Source organism: Mesocricetus auratus, unplaced genomic scaffold (genome assembly GCF_017639785.1).
Source record: "Mesocricetus auratus isolate SY011 unplaced genomic scaffold, BCM_Maur_2.0 Super-Scaffold_6730, whole genome shotgun sequence".
In the NCBI taxonomy this organism is placed as follows: Eukaryota; Metazoa; Chordata; class Mammalia; order Rodentia; family Cricetidae; genus Mesocricetus; species Mesocricetus auratus.
Window position 1 is genome coordinate 10,260,313 of NW_024429184.1, and position 17,990 is coordinate 10,278,302.

The 17,990-nt window shown below is 40.5% G+C and overlaps 1 protein-coding gene across 4 annotated transcripts in view; it reads right to left on the reverse strand.

Annotated features, from left to right (window-relative positions):
• Positions 1 to 266: 266 nt before the first annotated feature.
• The window catches only part of Plppr1 (phospholipid phosphatase related 1), a 268,437-nt gene continuing 250,713 nt past the window's right edge, over positions 267 to 17,990 (reverse strand). For all 4 annotated transcript variants that reach the window (XM_005078715.4, XM_021232288.2, XM_040738448.1 and 1 more), the window contains 4 exons: positions 15,329 to 15,579; positions 11,818 to 11,994; positions 6,894 to 7,025; positions 267 to 1,692 (listed from right to left, as the gene is read on the reverse strand). In XM_005078715.4, coding sequence (XP_005078772.1) covers positions 1,660 to 1,692; positions 6,894 to 7,025; positions 11,818 to 11,994; positions 15,329 to 15,579 — 593 coding nt within the window. In that variant the 3' untranslated portion in view covers positions 267 to 1,659. The remainder of the gene's footprint in view (positions 1,693 to 6,893; positions 7,026 to 11,817; positions 11,995 to 15,328; positions 15,580 to 17,990) is intronic.

The following is a 17,990-nucleotide window of genomic DNA, read 5'->3' on the forward strand; positions in this document are numbered from 1 at the left end:
ATGGACCACGATGTTGGGACTGATGTATAACATCACAGTGTTTTAGCTCTATATGTCTTCCTTAGGTTTCTTGTACTGAAAGCAACAGGTTCCAACATATATGTGAGGACAGTACTTTAGCATTAGGAATGAATAGAGCCTAACCACTTGCTTTTTTTCTCCAGCTTTAGTCAGGCACCTCTTAGAAGATGTATCTGAATGTATGGAAGAGAATTTAGGTAAACAGTTGAGGAAATAGGACCACAGAAAGTTTTAGCAGAGGTAACTTTTGTTCCTAAAAGAAGATTAAGTGTTTATTGAAAACTCAGAAGTTCCAGAGCAAGCTGAAGTCTAAGGTATCACACTAGGAATTCAGAAAGTACATTTGAGTAGCTTAATAAATCAAGGAATTCTATCATTTTATTTAAACGCACATGCATGCACACACACACGTATCCATTCCCATTCACTCTCTGTCCTTACTTCCCTTTCCTTTCTCCCTGATGGCCTTTCAGTCATGCTCCTAGTTGGGTTCATTTAACCTCAGTTCACATGAACTGAAAAACACAAACACTTTCGGGTCACTCTGTGAAGTGTCAAACAAAGGACATGAGTTAGAATACATTTTGTGATAACTTTTCTTTCTTCTATTTAGAAAAAAATATGTACAAAATAACTAATAAGAGCTGACATGGGTGTATCAAGAAAAAATCTTGATAGATACAGATAGGGAACGCCTTCTCTCAAAGGAGGGACGCATTATCACCATGCTAGAAAATGGAATGCAGTTAAAATTCAAGAACAGTTTAAAGCCCCCAAGTGAAGATGTTGCTCTGGGCTCTGTATTGTAGATGCTCTGATATCCTTCTGTAAAATAATACTGTGCAAATCATAAAATATTCTTTTTCTTAAAAAGTTCATACAATACGAATACAAAACTGTTGAGTTATCAGGAAAGGCTGGTGCTAGCTGCTCTTTTGGATAGAAGGCTGCAGTGTCACCTGCCTGCCTAAGGACAGAATTCCAGATCTACCTTGAGTTCTTTAGGTGGGAAAGGCCACTATCTAAGAGAGAGTCATATAACCATGCCACCCCCAATATTAGCTTCTGTATCAATATTTAGTATGCCACTGCCACTTTAATTTGGAATGAAATAAATTATTAACAGAACAGAACACGATGTTCCCTCCAAATATTTTTTTCCAAAGACTGATTTTGAAATTTATGATTAACCACCATGGTCCTTCCTGTAACTCAAAAGTTTAACTCTCATTGAAATTCAAAGCTTCTGGAGGAGGCAGCAACTGTGGTAATAAAGGTTTAAAGTGGATCATTCACTTTATTTGTGTCTATAAAACTGAGAAAAGGTTTGTGTACAAATATCACAAAACAACATCAACCATTGAATAAATGTGATTCTTCAATGCACACTTGAACAAGAGGAATTTTTTGTTGGTTTTAAAATTCTGGCATAAATATATTAAAACTGACAAAAAAGATCAGGGCAAGCTACATCACTTTTTAATACAAAAATGTACAAAACATTAGCATCTAACTAGATAAATGTAATACTTGTCTTCACAGTTTGACTTGAGTCACTGTGTGTTTTGAAGCATTGAACTGGAAGGTTGTTGAAGGAAAAAAAAAGAAACCAGTTACAACTGCATCTCTTCATTCATCTCAGGTGACTTCAGTCATGGAGGCCGAGTGATTCTGTAGAGTAAGAAACAGGTAGATGCTCAGGACTGGGCTGATGATACACTCTCATAGTTCCTGAGATGTCTTTCAGGCCAAAGTTCACTGGTCGTTTTATTTTTTAATTTTTAATATTTTAAACATTTCATACAATGTATTTTGATCCTAGTTTCCCTTCCCCCCAATTCCTCCCAGATTCTTCCCCCTATCTACCTACCCAACTTCATGTTGTTTCTCAAACAAATCATGACAGTCCCCTAAACAAAACAACACCAATTATTTCCCCTTAATGTATTCTTCCAAGACCTCTCAACTTCTTCCTTCAGCATTTCCAACCAAAGTAGAATCATTTCTTCATGTAAACACATCCTTAGTGTTTTAATGTAAGTATTTAAAGATTTCAAAGTGACAGTTATATTCCGTACCTTTGAAATGTTTTAAATACTGAATTCCAGCTGGACTTGCCGATAGGACCTGTTCTTTGGGTCATGAGGTCTGAGGAACTAAAATTAGTATTCTCCAGTGGATGGAGGGGTTTTCATTTGACTTTAGTTAACCTACAGGGAGCGTGGTATATATGGTGAAGAAGAGTGTTTAAAATGTCCTTTTCCATATTTCTAAATGAGATTTCATTCCTGCGCACGTGTCTGCATCTGCAAATGTGTGACCACACACATGTGGAAGTCAGAGGACAGGTTGTAGGAGATAGTCTTCTTCCACCTTGTGAGTCCCAGGAACTCAGGTCACCAGGTTTGGTGACGAGTACGTTTACCTCCTACGTCATCTCACCGACCCTAAAATTTCCTAAGACTTGCTTCCTGATCTTGCACATGACCATTTTATATATTTATATGAAGATGCTTTATGTGTTCAGAGAAAATTTCATGTATAATGTAAATGAATATTATTAGACATCTGCATCCTTATTGTATTCTGTCGCTTGCTTGTCCCTGAAATGTGGTATAAGTATGCTACTTCAAATGTATGTATTCTTCCTTGTAATTCTGTCACATTTCATTTACAAAACTTGCTAATGTGTTTTCCAAAGTCTTGTCCTTTGTTTAAACTTAAAATCATGGACCCATGAGATTGGTAAATACTTAAGGAAATTGTGGTTTTCATCTCATTAGTAGAGGATGTTTTGATCTTTGTTTTAGGACGCTGGAGACATACTCTTGGGAGATCAGTTGCTCATTTAAAAATATTTATTTTATTTTATGTGTGTACATGTGTATATGTTTGTATGTGTGTTCATGTGTTTATCAGGGAGTCAGAAGAGGGCATTGGGTTTCTTGGAGCTGCAGATTTGAGGCTAATGGAGCAAGAACACAGCTATTGCACTTTACTCCCGGCTCATGATCCCATAACCAGCCAAGGCTATTGTGAACTACCTGACTTGGGTTCCAGGACCAGAATTCTGGTCCTCTGCCAGAATAACAAGTACTCACAATTACTGAGTCAGTGCTCTAAACCCTGAGGTATATATTTTAAAAGCTGAGGATTTGGTTTTCAAGTTGTGCTAATTGAACTTTGATGGATTTATTTCTACAAGATGAAAAATAACTTTCTTTTGTACAATTCACATTAATTAATTCATTAATTTCACTTAGAGTTGAACCTAGAACCTCATGCTAGCCTGACAAGTACCCTGTTACTGAGCTATAGTCCATAATTCTCCTTAAGGAAGACTTTTTATTTTTTATGTGCCTTAGTGTTTTGCCTGTGTATATCTCTGGACATCAAATGTATGCAGTGCCTGCAGAGATCAGAAGAGCGTGTTGGATCCCCTGGAACTGGAGTTACAGGTGGCCATAGGTCACCATGTGGGTTCTGGGAACCAAGTCCACTTTCTCATTTTTGTTAATGCTTGGATAATCCATGTGTTTATATAATACTATGTAATATTAAGTTATAAGGATGAAATCATTCAGTATCTCAAGACAATCAGATGGGTGACTTTGACTACTTTTTTTCTATTTATAATATAAAGTTTGAGTTAGTACTAATTCTGAATCAAAAGTGCATCAGAATGTACTGGAAACATTTTTTTCTGTTTTTTCACTCTGCACATGCTGAATTAAAATTCCTAGGTGGGGGTGGTAGTGGTCTAGGCATCTACAGTCTTGTTACCAATTGGATTAGTCTTCTTTTATTGTATGAATTAGAGAAAACCATGAGTTCTCCTCACAAGTAGAAGACAGGGATACACTGCCATATGCAGAGGGAGTTAACAAGTTGCTTCTTTTCTAAATTAGATTTTTTGTTAGGGTGATATGGACATTTGGTTGTAGAGTGTGGTTAGGTGAAAAATGGTCTTTTGGGGTCATTTAGTAACTCTATAGGCCCACACAATGATGGTTGGAAAACTTGATCTCTTCTGATTGAGTTTTCTATGGTGACTTACTCTATTTTTATGTATACTGGGCCATGTCTTAACCATCAGTATCAGCGGGAAATGTAGAATGCAGATATCAAACACGGGTTTTAAGGAGGAAGGCTCCATGAAGCAAAGGGAAAAGTGTTCCGGGGGAGGCAAAGGAGGTGCCTTGTTCCAGACCAGGGGAGGCTGCTTCTCCCAAGATTCTGAATGGCAGGTGGATTCCATGTGTGTAAGTATGTTCTGTCTGTGAAATTTCCACAGTTCCTCTCTTGGAATGTGTTTCCATTCACCCAAACACAAAGCAGTAGCTTGTACTGTTAACTCTGGCATCAGGTATGGTACAGGAGACTCTTGCCCAGAAAGAACGTGGAAGACACTTATTTTGGAAGACTAGTTCAGGTTGAGTGTACATCTCCTACATCACATTTCTGTACTCAAGCCTGAGGGAGGTAGGCTTTAGAAAAGGAAGTTTGCTGGAATGAAAGATGAGGCTGTATGCTACAGCAGAACACGCAGGGCCTTCGGCGTTAGATGGATCTGTGTTTCAAGCATGTTTCAATCTGTGTTATTTAAGCATGTCCTTCTTTCTAAAACAGTCACACCATTTACAGGGTACTGTGAGAGCGACAGGCAAGGACTCTCTGACGGCTCCTTCTCTTTCTTGAACAACAACTAAAAAGGATGTTATCTTTCTATCTCTGTGGAAACATTTTCTACTAAAAGCAGTGCTTGCCTTCTCCAATTGCCCACGGTTGGTATGGACTATACAACATGGCCAGTACTCCCCCCATTCCCCTGCTTCCTGTAGCCCTGTTGTGACTTCCCTGCAGAAGTCCTCCCATTGTTTCTCTCACGTCTGCATTTGTCACAGTAATGAGAGCAGAGCTAGTGATTCTGGCCTGACCTGAGCTTCTTGGTTTTTGACTGAGGGATGTAGTTGAGGTTTTGACTCCGGCTTGCTTCCATCCATCCAGTCAGGAAACAAGGCACATAAAACATGGATCTTAGAGTCCTGATCCTTAAAGGTCACCAATTCCATGAGGCACATAAATGTGAGGGAACATTATCTAATTGTAAGGGAAAATCATATGATTGACCCAGAAGGACCTTCTGCCCAAGCTTGGTATTCATGAGGCCTGAGATCCTTTCTAGACAAGGAGTCACATACATAGATATATAGACAGAGGCAGGCTTGGGAGAGGTTCAGCTTCGATCTCTACTGCACAGTGAATTTATTTATAATCTCACTGCTATTCTTGATGTAGATACTCAAGTATCTTTTGTGTCTACAGGGAACAATCATATCTGAAAGGGTTTAGTACTTCACTTTTCAGTGTGAAACCTTCAGACTATGTCCTAGGAATTTGTTTTCCTAGTCAACTATGAATGAATGGTCTTGAAGAAGAAGAGAAAAACCACAGAAGAAGCTAATGCCTGACTGATATGAGCAGATAGATGACATTATTCCTTGACCAGGATATTCAGGGCACAGTAGCCACATTTAGACTGATACATCTGTGCAACCAGGCAAATATTTCTTTTTAAATTGACTTATTTGTATGTGTCTGAGTGTTTATCTGCATGTTTGTATGTGTACCAAGTGCATGCCTGATGCCTGTAGAGGTCTGAAAAAAACATCAGATACTTTCCTCATATGTTAATTTCTAATTAGACTATTAAAATGGGAGATAAAGAAGTAGAAGCTGAACATGCCTGGTGCTGGGTTTAATTGTAAAACTACATAGTTTCTCACAATGGGCAAGAGTCTCATTGCCCCCCCCATTCACTTATAAAATTAGACTTCATTAAAGGTCCAAAGACATAACATTTTTAACAGCCAATGTCTAAATGGTGAGAAATATCTAATAATCCCAACAGGAAGTACAGTGTTACCCCTTATGTTTCAAGATGAGCAGAATATTACAGAAAATCATTTCATTTTGTAGGATTCTAGATAACTGGAAAGAGGAGTGTTCAAACAAAACCCTTCTTTACTCCCTTCCTTCCTCCCTCCCTCCCTCCCTCCCTCCATCCCTCCCTTCCTTCCTTCCTTCCTTCCTTCTTTCTTTCTTTTGAGACAGGCTTTCTCTGTATTGTTTTGGAGCCTGTCCTGGAACTCAATCCCTAGACCAGGCTGACCTTGAACTCACAGAGATCCACCTGCCACTGCTTTCTGAGTGCTGGGATTAAGGGTGTGTGCCGCCAATGCCCAGCTTTGAACAAAACCTTTTAAAAGGTCTTGTAGAACACCTAACCAGAAAGTGTTGTGAAGCTGAATTTGTGATTGTTGTCAACCTCTAGTTGAGTCACTTGTCACTAGATTGAACAAAGTGTTTGTCCTTCTAAACACAGTTGTCCTTCCATTTATTCATGGATTCTACATCCATGAATTTGTAAATCAGATGACAAGTATCTAGGAGCCTGGATGTATACAACATTGTCTCCATGCTAGTATTCCCTCACCAGTTCAGTCTAACAGCTATTTACACAGTGTTTACATTGTTGTAGGTATGGCAAGCAAAGCAGAGATAAATGCATATATGAGTTTCTGTGCAATTTCCATGCAAACATCATGCCATACTATATTAGGAATTTTTACATCCCCTGGAAGTTTGGATATTCTCCCTTACCCCCACCCCATCCCAAAGGAAAACAGAATTACACAAGAAACAACTCAGTTGTTAGTCAAACTGGATTCCCATATGAATAGTTCAAATTTCATGAATGTGATTGCACAATAGAGGCCAAAGTATCCTAAATCTAAATAACACTAAGCACGTTCTCAAGTTTATGTAAACAACCTGCCAAGATCATGCTTGCTAAAGTCACTTAACTATACCTGTGCACTTAAGGTTTCCAGAGGGCTTTCTATCCTTGGGAAAGCCATCAAGGGAACTCCACGGGGATCCTCAGGTTTGGGTTTAGAAGGAGAGCCTTGTGTTCCTTTGAAGTTATGAACCACACACATTCCCTGCAGGATGGGGAGGAACAGAAATTGGGGTCAGACTCTAGTGGGAAGTTATGAACTACCACATTCCCTGCAGGATGAGGCGGGGGTGGGGGATGTGCAGAGATTGGGGTCAGTCTTCAGTGGGCAATGTCTGGTTATCTCTGAGTATGGCACACTTCTGTCCTTGAATATCAATGTGGTGGTGATATATTTCCTTGGAATTATGGGAGACCAAGAGTGAGGGAGGCTTGAAGTGTGATGAGCATACTGTATGTAATGATGAGGCAAATTCACTGGGGACAGCTAGTCCACAGAGCTCATCTCTTCAGCTGTCACATGGGAAAGGGAATACTTATCATATAGATTTGTGACAGTATGACAAATGTAAGTCACCTCATAATCAAAGCAAACATGCCCTGAGGGTAGCTGTGTGTCTGGCAGAGTCCTGGGGATTTTGTCTCATTTTTGTTAGTCCAGTCAACAGTTTCCAACAGCAAGAAGTGAGGTGCTACTTGAACAGGCAAAGTTTAAATTGCTCAAACTCCCATCACTATACTATTTTGCCTCTTGAGTACCAAACTTAGCAAGGACTCAGCCCAAAATCTTTTCTGATTTTGTTAATTTGGATGTTCACACTCTGCTGTTTGGTAAGTTTGGACAAAGGTTTGTCTATCTTGTTGATTTTCTCAAAGAACCAACTCTTCGTTGCATTGATTCTTTGTATTGTTTTCCTAGTTTCTACTTTATTGATTTCAGTCCTCAGTTTGATTATTTCCTGGCGTCAACTCCTCCTGGGGGAGTTTGCTTCTTTGTGTTCTAGAGCTTTTAGCTGTGATGTTAATTCTCTAGTATAGCTATTCCCCAGTTTCTTCATGTGGGCACTTAGTGCTATGGACTTCCCCCGTAGCACTGCTTTCAAAGTGTCCCATAGGTTTGGGTATGTTGTGTCTCCATTTTCATTGAATTCTAGGAAGTCTTTAATTTCTTTTTCTATTTGACCTAGGAATGGTGCAGCTGTGCATTATTCAATTTCCATGAGTTTTTAGGGTTTCTGCAATTTGTGTTGTTGTTGAATTCTAATTTTAATGCATGGTGGTCTGATAAGATGCATGGAGTTATTCCAATTTTTTTGTAGCTGCTGAGGTTTGATATGCTGCCAAGTATGTGGTCGATTTTTTAGAAGGTTCAATGTGGTGTTGAGAAGAAGGTATATTCTTTTTTATGTGGATGAATTGTTCTATAGATGTCTGTTAATCCCAGTTGGGTCATTACTTCTATTAGACCCTTTGCTTCTTTGTTGAGTTTCTGTCTGGTATTTCTGTCTAGTGGTGAGAGTGGGGTGTTGAAGTCTCCCACTATAGTGTGTGGGGCTTTATATGTGATTTAAGTTTTAGTAATGTTTCTTTTATGAATGTGGATGCCTTTGTATTTGGGACACAGATGCTCATGATAGACACTTCATCTTGGTGTATTTCACCTGTGATGAGTATGTAATGACCTCCTTCATCTCTTTTGATTGATTTTACTTTAGTCTAATTTTTTTAGATATTAGGATTGCTACCCCCACTTGTTTCTTGGGTCCATTTGATTGGAAAATCTTTTCGCAACCTTTAACTCTCAGGTAATGTCTGTCTTTGAGGGTGAGGTGTGTTTCTTGTGTGCAGCAGAAGGATGGGTTCTTTCTTTGAATCCTTTCTGTTAGCCTGTGCCTTTTTATGGGTGAGTTAATATTGAGGGATATTAATGACCATTGATTGCTCTTCTTCTTCGAGTTGTAATGGTTGTTGTTGTTGGAATTATGTGTGGAATTCCATCCCTTTTTTCTTTTGGCTGTTGGTAAAGTGGGATTACCTAATGCCTAATATTTTTCTGGTTGTAGTTCACTTCCTTGGGTTGGAGTTTTTTTCCAGAACTTTCTGTAGGGCTGGGTTAGTAGATATGTATTGCTTGAATCTAGTTTTGTCATGGAATGTCTTGTTTTCTCCATCTATATTGAGAGCTTTGCTGGGTATAGTAGTCTGGGCTGGCATCCATGGTCTCTTAATGTTGGTAGAAGATTTATCTAGGACCTTCTGGCTTTCAGAGTTTCCATGGAGAAGTCAGGTGTAACTCTAATAGGTTTGCCTTTATATGTTACTTGGCCTTTTTCCTTAGTTACTCTTAGTATTCTTTTTTTATTCTGTATATTTGGGGTCTTGATTATTATGTGGTGAGGGGACTTTTTGTGACCCACTCTGTTTGGTGTTCTGTAAGCTTCTTGTACCTTCATTGGCATGTCTTTCTTGAGGTTGGGAAAGTTTTTTCTATGATTTTGTTGAATATGTTTCTTGCCCCTTTGAGGTGGTTTTCTTCACCTTCTTCTATACCTATTAGTCTTAGGTTTGGTCTTTTCATGGTGTCCCATATTTCCTTGATGTTTTGTGTTAGGGATTTGTTGGACTTAAAATTTTCTTTGGATGATGAATCCATTTCTCCTAGTGTATCTTCAACACCTGAGATTCTCTCTTCCATCCCTTGTATTCTGTTGGTAATACTTGTATCTGTAGTATCTGACCATTTGCCCAGCTTTTCTATTTCCAGACTTTCTTCAGATTGTGTTTTTTATTGTCTCTATTTCAATTTTCAACCCTTGCACTGTTTGACTTGTTTCTTGCAATTTTCGGTTTGTATTTTGGTCCATTTGCTGCATCTTATGAAATTGTTGGCTGTTTTTTTCTTCCATTTCTTGCTTTTTTTTCGAGACAGGGTTTTTCTGTATTGTTTTGGAGGCTGTTGTGGAACTAGCTCTGTAGACTAGGCTGGCCTCGAACTCACAGGGATCTACCTGCCTCTTCCTCCCATGTGCTGGGATTAAATGCATGCTCCACCAATGCTCGGCTTCATTTCTTGTATTTTTTGGTTTGTTTTTCTTCCATTTATTGCATTTATTTTGGAGTTGCGTTTTCTTCCATTTCCTGTATTTTTGGGTTTGTTTTTTCTTCCATTTCTTGCATTTTTTGGTTTGCTTTTTCTTCCATTTCTTGCATTTTTTGGTTTGCTTTTTCTTCCATTTCTTGCATTTTTTGGTTTGCTTTTTCTTCCATTTCTTGCATCTTTGGTTTGTTTTTTCTTCCATTTTTTGCATTTTTTTGGTTTGCTTTTCCTTGCATTTATTTGAGGAATTTTCTTATATCCTCTTTTAGGGCATCTATCATTTTCATGAAGTTGTTTTTAAGGTCATTCTCTTCTGCTTCATTTGCATTGGAATGTTGGAGTCTTGCTGGTGTGTAGTCTCTGGAATCTGGAGTTATCATATTTATTTTTCTGTTGCTGATTCTGTTTTTGTTTTGTCTCCTTCCCATCTCTTTCTATAGTGGGTGCAGAAAGAGCCCCTTACTGGTCTGGTGGTTAGGGGACCAGTGTTCCCATTCATTGGGTGCAAGCAAGTAGTTCTTCTTTTCCTCATCTTAATTCTGCTCCTGTGGGTGGAGAAGAAGCCCAGGAATCTGGGGTGCATAGTCTCCCACCTGGTCCCCTGTTCCTGTTGGTGGAAGAGATGACCTTGGATCTGGGTTGCTTGGCTCCTGCCAGGATGGGAAGCTCTGTGGCAGTCCCCAGGCACTGGAATGCAGCATGATGTCAGTCTTAAATGGGCTTGGAGTATTAGGACAGAGTAGAATGGGTGGCAGGTCCTTGGAGATTTTAGTGACCTCTTCTCTTTGGGTGGGATCTTGCTATTGGCAATGGCTTTATTTTATGCAGAGAATGTGAGTTCATATGCCTGGTAACCTACTGTTAAAACAAATAACCAAAGAACAAAACTGGCATCTCTGTTATGTCCAGGAAATATAACACTACAGAGCAATAAAAAAGAAATGAGTTACTGTTACATTATACAACCTGAATATGTCTCCAAATATAAATTATAATGGAAGTAAAATGTCAGAAAATAATATTGTGTGACTTCATTTATGTGAAATCCAAATGTAGAAAAAAATTAAACCGCAATCATTTCCTGAGGTGAAGGGTAAAGCAAAAGCAAGAGAGATGTCAACTTCATCACATTGGACAGTGTACACCACCATATCTCTACCACACTTCAATGATACAGTGTTCGAACAAGATAAAAATGATCATAGATTATTCTTTTCCAGTCCTAGTTAGATTAAGGGGTTTTCCAGAAGAGCATATAGCTAGTTCTCTATCTCTTTGAAGAGCTAAAACATCATCAGAGCTGTGATGATACAGAGGCAGCTGTTTTTGCCAAAATTCTTCAAGGGGGCACAAATATAGACACCACTTAGCTGAAATAAGATGCCAAGGGGTCTTTAAAAGGTGAATAATTATCTATAGAGTTTCTATACTTCTGAGATGGCATATACATGTACACTTAGACAGTTCGTGGGTCCAGATACAGTTTTGTTTTTGTTTTTTGCAGTGCTGTAGGAGAGAGCCTGAGTCACCAGTGGTCTTCATCCTCCATGCATTGCTTAGAAATGTGCAGCCCTGAGTCCTATGCATTGACAGCAAATACTCAAACACTTATATCTAGATACACTATGGTACCAAGCTTAAAGCTCGAAGACAAAACATAGCCTTCTTGGGGATAGTAATCTCCTTGACTCTCTCAAGGGGAATGGCCAGTCATATTTCTCAAAGTAAGGTGCCCTTACTCTGCTCTTGCAGAAACAACATGCATATTATCTGGACAATAACAGCTCAGAATAAAGGAACCTGAGGAGCAATAACTCAGACTGGAATCTGGGAAACTCAGTGCACTATGACTTTATACAGAGGGCATAAAAGGGATGAAGTGGAGAGGAGGCTGACCTACCAGGAACAGGGCTACTGCGGTGCCCAGGATGAACCCGGCGATCACATCCGAACAGTGGTTCCGGTACTCTGAGACCCGGTTGAGGCCCGTCAGGAAGGCGGTACAGAGGGTCCCCAAACACAGCACTGGCTTGGCCAGCCGACTGCTCTTTGTCTTCATTGTGCTTGTGATGTACATCTGCAGTGGGAGAGAGAGCAGTGAGTTTCACCAGTCCTTGTGCTGGTGCATCCACATGAATGCACTCATGTCCCAGGTCGGAACAGGGCCTTGACAAAGGGAACCATGGCAACTACATCTCCTTGGACCACTTCATTAAGCTACTTAGTAAGGAAACAGTGAAGCAATGACAATGAGCGTGTGTTCATAATCACTTTTGCGTCGTAATGAGTTTGTGAACAGAAGCTATGTTGACAGAAGGGGTAACTGAAGGATAGTGGCCGGGTTCAGAACACGCAGTGTTTATGTAAAGAACCAGAGAATTGTGTGGTTCTATTAAATATATATATAAAAATCTTGGGTACCAGTTAAATCTTTTATTTGAATGAGTTTGTGGCAGAAGATACCAGGTAGATGAGAGACTTCACATTTTACTTTTTGCTGTCCCACACTTTGGGACCATGATATAAAATTGTTCGCCAACTGACCGATGGGCCTAATTTGAATGACGCAATCCTGACTACAGGTCACTGCTGTGCTGGAAGTTGATTCTCACGCCAGAGACACTGTGGTCTGCTCTATCCATTTGTCTACTTCAGAGTGTTTAAAAACACTAGACTTCTCTGTGTACCACAACGTACGAAAGAGTGAAGGCTCTGAACCAAGTAAAACATGTGCTCTCTGACTCTCGAAATGTGGGCTATTGTTATCAAATGTTATTATAGATGCTGTGATCACCTCCTGATGGTCTGCAATTAAGAAACGTGCTTCCAGCAAATTAGATCACTTTGATAATTGCTATAACACACCAGCAGAGGACACTAGTGACCCGTCATGTCTCCCCTTCCTTTTGGATGGACTTCTATGTAACTCAGTCTGGCCTTAAACATACTACAATCCTCCCATGTGGGTTCAGGGACTACAGATTTGTCTCCTCATTCCTTATCAAATATAGTGAGTTCAGTAACCCTAAAAAGGCACAAGGAAAGGCTGACGTTTAAGATTATAGTCTATAAAATATTTGATACCCTGAGCACAAATATATTCGCATAGATGTATCTGGCAAGATTACATGGGAGGCTAACTTTTATGGAGCTGCTTCAATACTAACATGAATCCTGGTGGGATAAAGGAGCCTCTTTATCCTAGTTAGCAGGTGCCGCACAAAACTCTGGTAGACCAAAATCACGCAGATTGTAACATACTATAGTATTCTGACACTGTGGGAATTGTTTCTTAAGACACTAAATGCAAATACATATGTTAAATTTGATTTTTTATGCTTCTATATTGCTTTCTAGGTATGTATTTTATGAATATTTCCTGTAAAAATATTAACCATTAAGAACATAGACACCTGGTTGATATTCTTTACTGTATTAACTGGAGCCTAGGAAGCAACAGTCAAATAATGTTTTCATTAGCATTTTCTTCTTATTTGACACACAATAACTGCAGATATTTATGTGTGCTGTGTAGTGTTTCAATATTTCTCTGCACCGTGGAATGGTCAAGTTCTGGCAATTAGCATATCCACCAGGCTAGAGTAATCCTGAAAGCTTAATCTAACACACAACAGAAACTGTTTACTTAGTTGGAATGTTGTGTCTGGGTTTATCTAAGGCCTGATTTGAATGGGTTGATATCCAAATCTTCGGATGATGTCTGCATCGCATGCCATGTGCACCTGTTATATCTGATTTTTTCTGCTGTCTCATTTGATGATGACACACTGGTTTAAATTACTGATTTATTTCTATAACGGTGTTATCTAAATTAATTTAGTGACTTGAATCTGATAAAAATACAAAAACTGGGGTCAAAAAGCACATGGATTTATACAAATTATGTTCTAGATAGTTTCAGAACAAATCAATATTCTGAAAATCAGAAAACACACGAAATGCCCCCAGAGGATCCCTGGCCTATTTTCCCTCTTTGCTTTGTAAAGAAAAGAAGACGTCTAACCAGGCGACAACTGATTCATACTCTCTGTGTTTGTGTGTCCTTAACCTGGACGCAGCTGGATTTATTTTGCCATGAAGTCATCACATAAAAGATCCCAAAGGATTAACTAGGAAACTGGCTGGCTAGGCAGGATGGTCATGGACACCGACGGTGATCTGTGGTAAAGACTCAGCAGCTTTACTTGCTCCAAGCCGCAAGGAGGAGAGCATTCAGGCAACAGTTGGAGAAACTGCAGATCAGCACACTAGTCTCGGGTCTGCCTACACGTTTGCAGGTGAGGCCCAGGTGGAGACAGGGCTAGACTCAGCTGCACAGAGGCCGAATGTGCCTCCCACAGTGACTGAGTGGAGAATGGGATGCTGCCCCTTGCAGATGGGGCTGAGGGAGTAAGATGAGGGTATCCAAGAAAATCTGGGTGGTTTGAAAGGAGACAGCTCTGTCTTTCTTCTCTATGCTCCACTCGGGCTCACTAAGGGGTCCCTCTGGCCAATGGCTACTTCCCCTGGTAAAGTGCACCAGTGACCTGTGGTATCGGCTGTTTGTGTGGCCAAGCCAGCAGTCATGCTTCTGAGTTCTGGGTTCAAGGGAAGCTAGATTAAAGAAAGATGAAAAATGACATTTCAAACATGGGCTTTAGTTAAAATGTATAAAAATAAGGAAACACCATTGCTTTTCCTCCGATGAGAGCAAAATAAATAAATAATTAATTATTAACTACAACAACATTAACAATTATAATAATGGTAGCTAATGATTGTTATTATTTATAATTAAAAATAAACTATATATTTCTAGGTTATAATTCCCAAGACAATCAAAGGTGGTACGATCTGGGGAGAGGCGGGAAGTGACATTTGAGGTCTTAAATTCTAGAATTATCCAGCTCTTCACAAAGCATTAAAGCATGCCTCAAGAAGCGCAGGACAGGTATGCTTAACCCTGGGATGCACACTGTGAAATCAGTCACGCACTGAGGTCCACGCCTGAAAGCCCAGCCATGAGGAAGATCATGGAACCAACTAAAACTGTGCCAGTGGTGAGAAAATCCCAGACAGCGCCAGGAGCTTGGCCACAGCTCTCTGGCTGTGTGTTCTTAGACATTCCCGAGGCCTTAGTCTCCCACCTGCAAACTGGGAGGGTGTAAGCGGGGGGGGGGGGACTATGAAATCTCTTTCCAAACTAAGTTTTTCGGGGACAGTTAGGATTAGGAGTGGCTCAGGAGGGAGGGAATTCTTATCAGTGGTGCGATGAGATGCAAGAGGAACGCAGTTTACGTGACTTTTAAGAATCGCTAGGTGACAGGGATGGCAGAATGTTGGTGGAAAGGGTGAGAGACGCGTCCCAGCGAAGTCCCAACTTGAAGAGGCAGTGAGACTCACATACTCACCGTGGCGTATAAGGCGGAGTAAATGCTCAGAGCAGCGTGTTTGGACGGGAAGGACCTCCGAGCCTGCTCTACTACTTCCAAGTCCCCAGTGCAGATGTTACCGTTGCTGACGAACTGGTGGTGTGCCCGGCAGTCTGCGCTCGTGTAGTTTGGCTGGCACACCGTCAGGAAGTACGGTGTTAGGTGGCCAGTGACCACTTGCCCGGCGTTTACAAAAATGTCAGTAGCAAAAAGTCCAAATGCAAACACCCCTATAAGGAGATTAGAAAGGCATCAGAATGGTGGCATGCACTTTCAGTTGGGTTTTGCCCCAGAGAAGAAGCAGTTGGGAGAGTGCATGATGACACCTTCAAAAAGATTTTGTGCGTCAAATTGTTCCTTCACCTGTGCCCTTCCAGGGCGTGGAGCCTGCCTCCTAAATGGCTATTTCTTGCAAATCTTGGCTGTCTGTCTACTGTTGGCATTTTACTGCTTTGTGTGAGTGCTTTAGCAGTCTCAGTGGGAGGAGCTGGAAGTGTGGGTCTCATGACCCAGCTTTGGTGGCCAGTTCACATGAGTAGTGTGACTTCTTGATCATCAGTGCCCTTGGCTGAGAATTAGAGGCAGGGTCATTTGGGAAGATGGCATAGGTACAAAATACCCAGCATGGTGTCTGGGTTTTATTTTGCTTTTCAGACAGGTCTCATTTAGCTCAGAATGGTGGCAAGCATTCCTGCTGCCGCCTCCTCACTACTGGGATTATGGGAGCATGCTGGCCTAGCTGATTTATGCAGTGCTGGGAACTGAACCTGGACCTTTCTGCATGCCACACAAGCACTCTGCCAGCCGAGCTACATCTCCAGCCTCGTGGCATCTCAAGTAATTCCTCCTTCTTTAGAAAACACATTCGTTCTATTTTTATCTAGAAATGCAAAGAAGCGGTTATCTGTAACATCTCACTAGAATGAATAAAGATTTCCCAAAGTTCCCCCAAAAGAGAAAAATAAAAAGATTATTTAAAAATTGTCAGGGCATTATTTTATTTTATTTGATGTGGGAAATAGTAAATGAGGAAAATAGAAGAGATTAAGGTCAAGTGTGGTCCACAGTATTAGTTTCTTACTGCAGCAACAACAAAGTGCCACCAGCAGCATGACTTAAAACAGTCACATCTACACCTTCACCAAGTGCTAGAAGTTGGAAATTCAAAGTAGCTTTCTGCAGGCGAAGCTTTCTTTGGAGAGTCCAGGCTAGAACTCTCATTCCTTACCTTTTCCCGCACTTAGGAGTTGCCTCCTTTCCAGAACTCACCTTATTCCATTGCTCTCCTGACTCTGACTTTCTTGCCTGTCTGGTTAAAAAAATCTTGTGATTTAATCAGGGTAACCAGGGTAACCTCCTGATCTTAAGATCATTGATGTAAACACACCTTCAGATCCCCCTTTTCACATAAAGTAACAAGTTCACTGATTCCAGGGCATCTTTTGGTGTGTGTGTGTGTGTGTGTGTGTGTGTGTGTGTCTGTGTCTGTGTCTGTGTGTGTGAGGGAGAGAGTGCATTCCCCTTCATGTCTGTTTGTGTGTGCATGCGTGTCTTTTTTTTTTTTTTTTTGGTTTTACAAGACAGGGTTTCTCTGTTCTATTTTGGAGGCTGTCAGTCCAGCCTAGCCTCAAACTCACAGAGATCCGCCTGCCTCTGCCTCCCAAGTGCTGGGATTAAAGGCATGCGCCACCACCACCCAGCGCATGTGTGTCTTTGTGTGTATATGTATGTATGTATGTATGTATGTATGTATGTATGTACGTATGTACGAACGTACGTGTGTGTGCATGTGTGTTTATTCTGACTATTTTTTTTGCTGGGAAGCTTGGTTCATACACTACCTGTAGATTTTTAATCTTCTCTTTGGTAAATTCCACAGTGTTAGCCTCAACAAGCTTGACCATCAGGGCTCCTTTTGTTGTTGCTGTTGAAAGCAATTTTTAACTGACATATAAAAGCATGCAATTACACATACTTGGGGTACCCTGTGATATTTTGACACGTGTGTATGTTGTCATGTGTATCATGACTTAAGTCACCAAAGCATCATTTATGTATTTTCCTCAATAATGAAATTCCTTTTTCTAGAATTTTAAAATCAGTATCATACATATCGTCAATATTGTTAGCCACTGCGTGGAGAGACAACACGGTGGTTAGGAGCACTGACTGCTCTTGCAGAGGATCGGGGTTCACTTCCCAGCATCACATGGTGGCTCACAACCATCTGCAACTCCATTTCTAGGGATCTGATGCCTTCTTCTGGTCTCATGAGCACTCCATGCATGTAGTGCATTAACATACATACAGGCAACCCTCACTAAAAATTAACCTGTAAAAGGCTGATGATTATCCTATTGCCATTGCCACCTGTATCTTTAGTAGTCACTAAACAACCTTTCTCCAACCCTTCCTTCATCGCCACTCAACTTTGCTGAAACCCCATTTTTGGGTTCCATACATAAGCAAGTTTATATAGTACTTAGTCTTTCTGTGGCTCTTTGTGGCTTCATTGATTACTGTAACTTTCCTCCCCATGTTTTTGTGAGAAGTGTTTTATCACAGTGAGAACTGGTGTCTTTAGTAGCTGCAGCCGCCTCATGTTTAGGGGTTCCGACCTGGGAGAGCAGGCATCCATTGA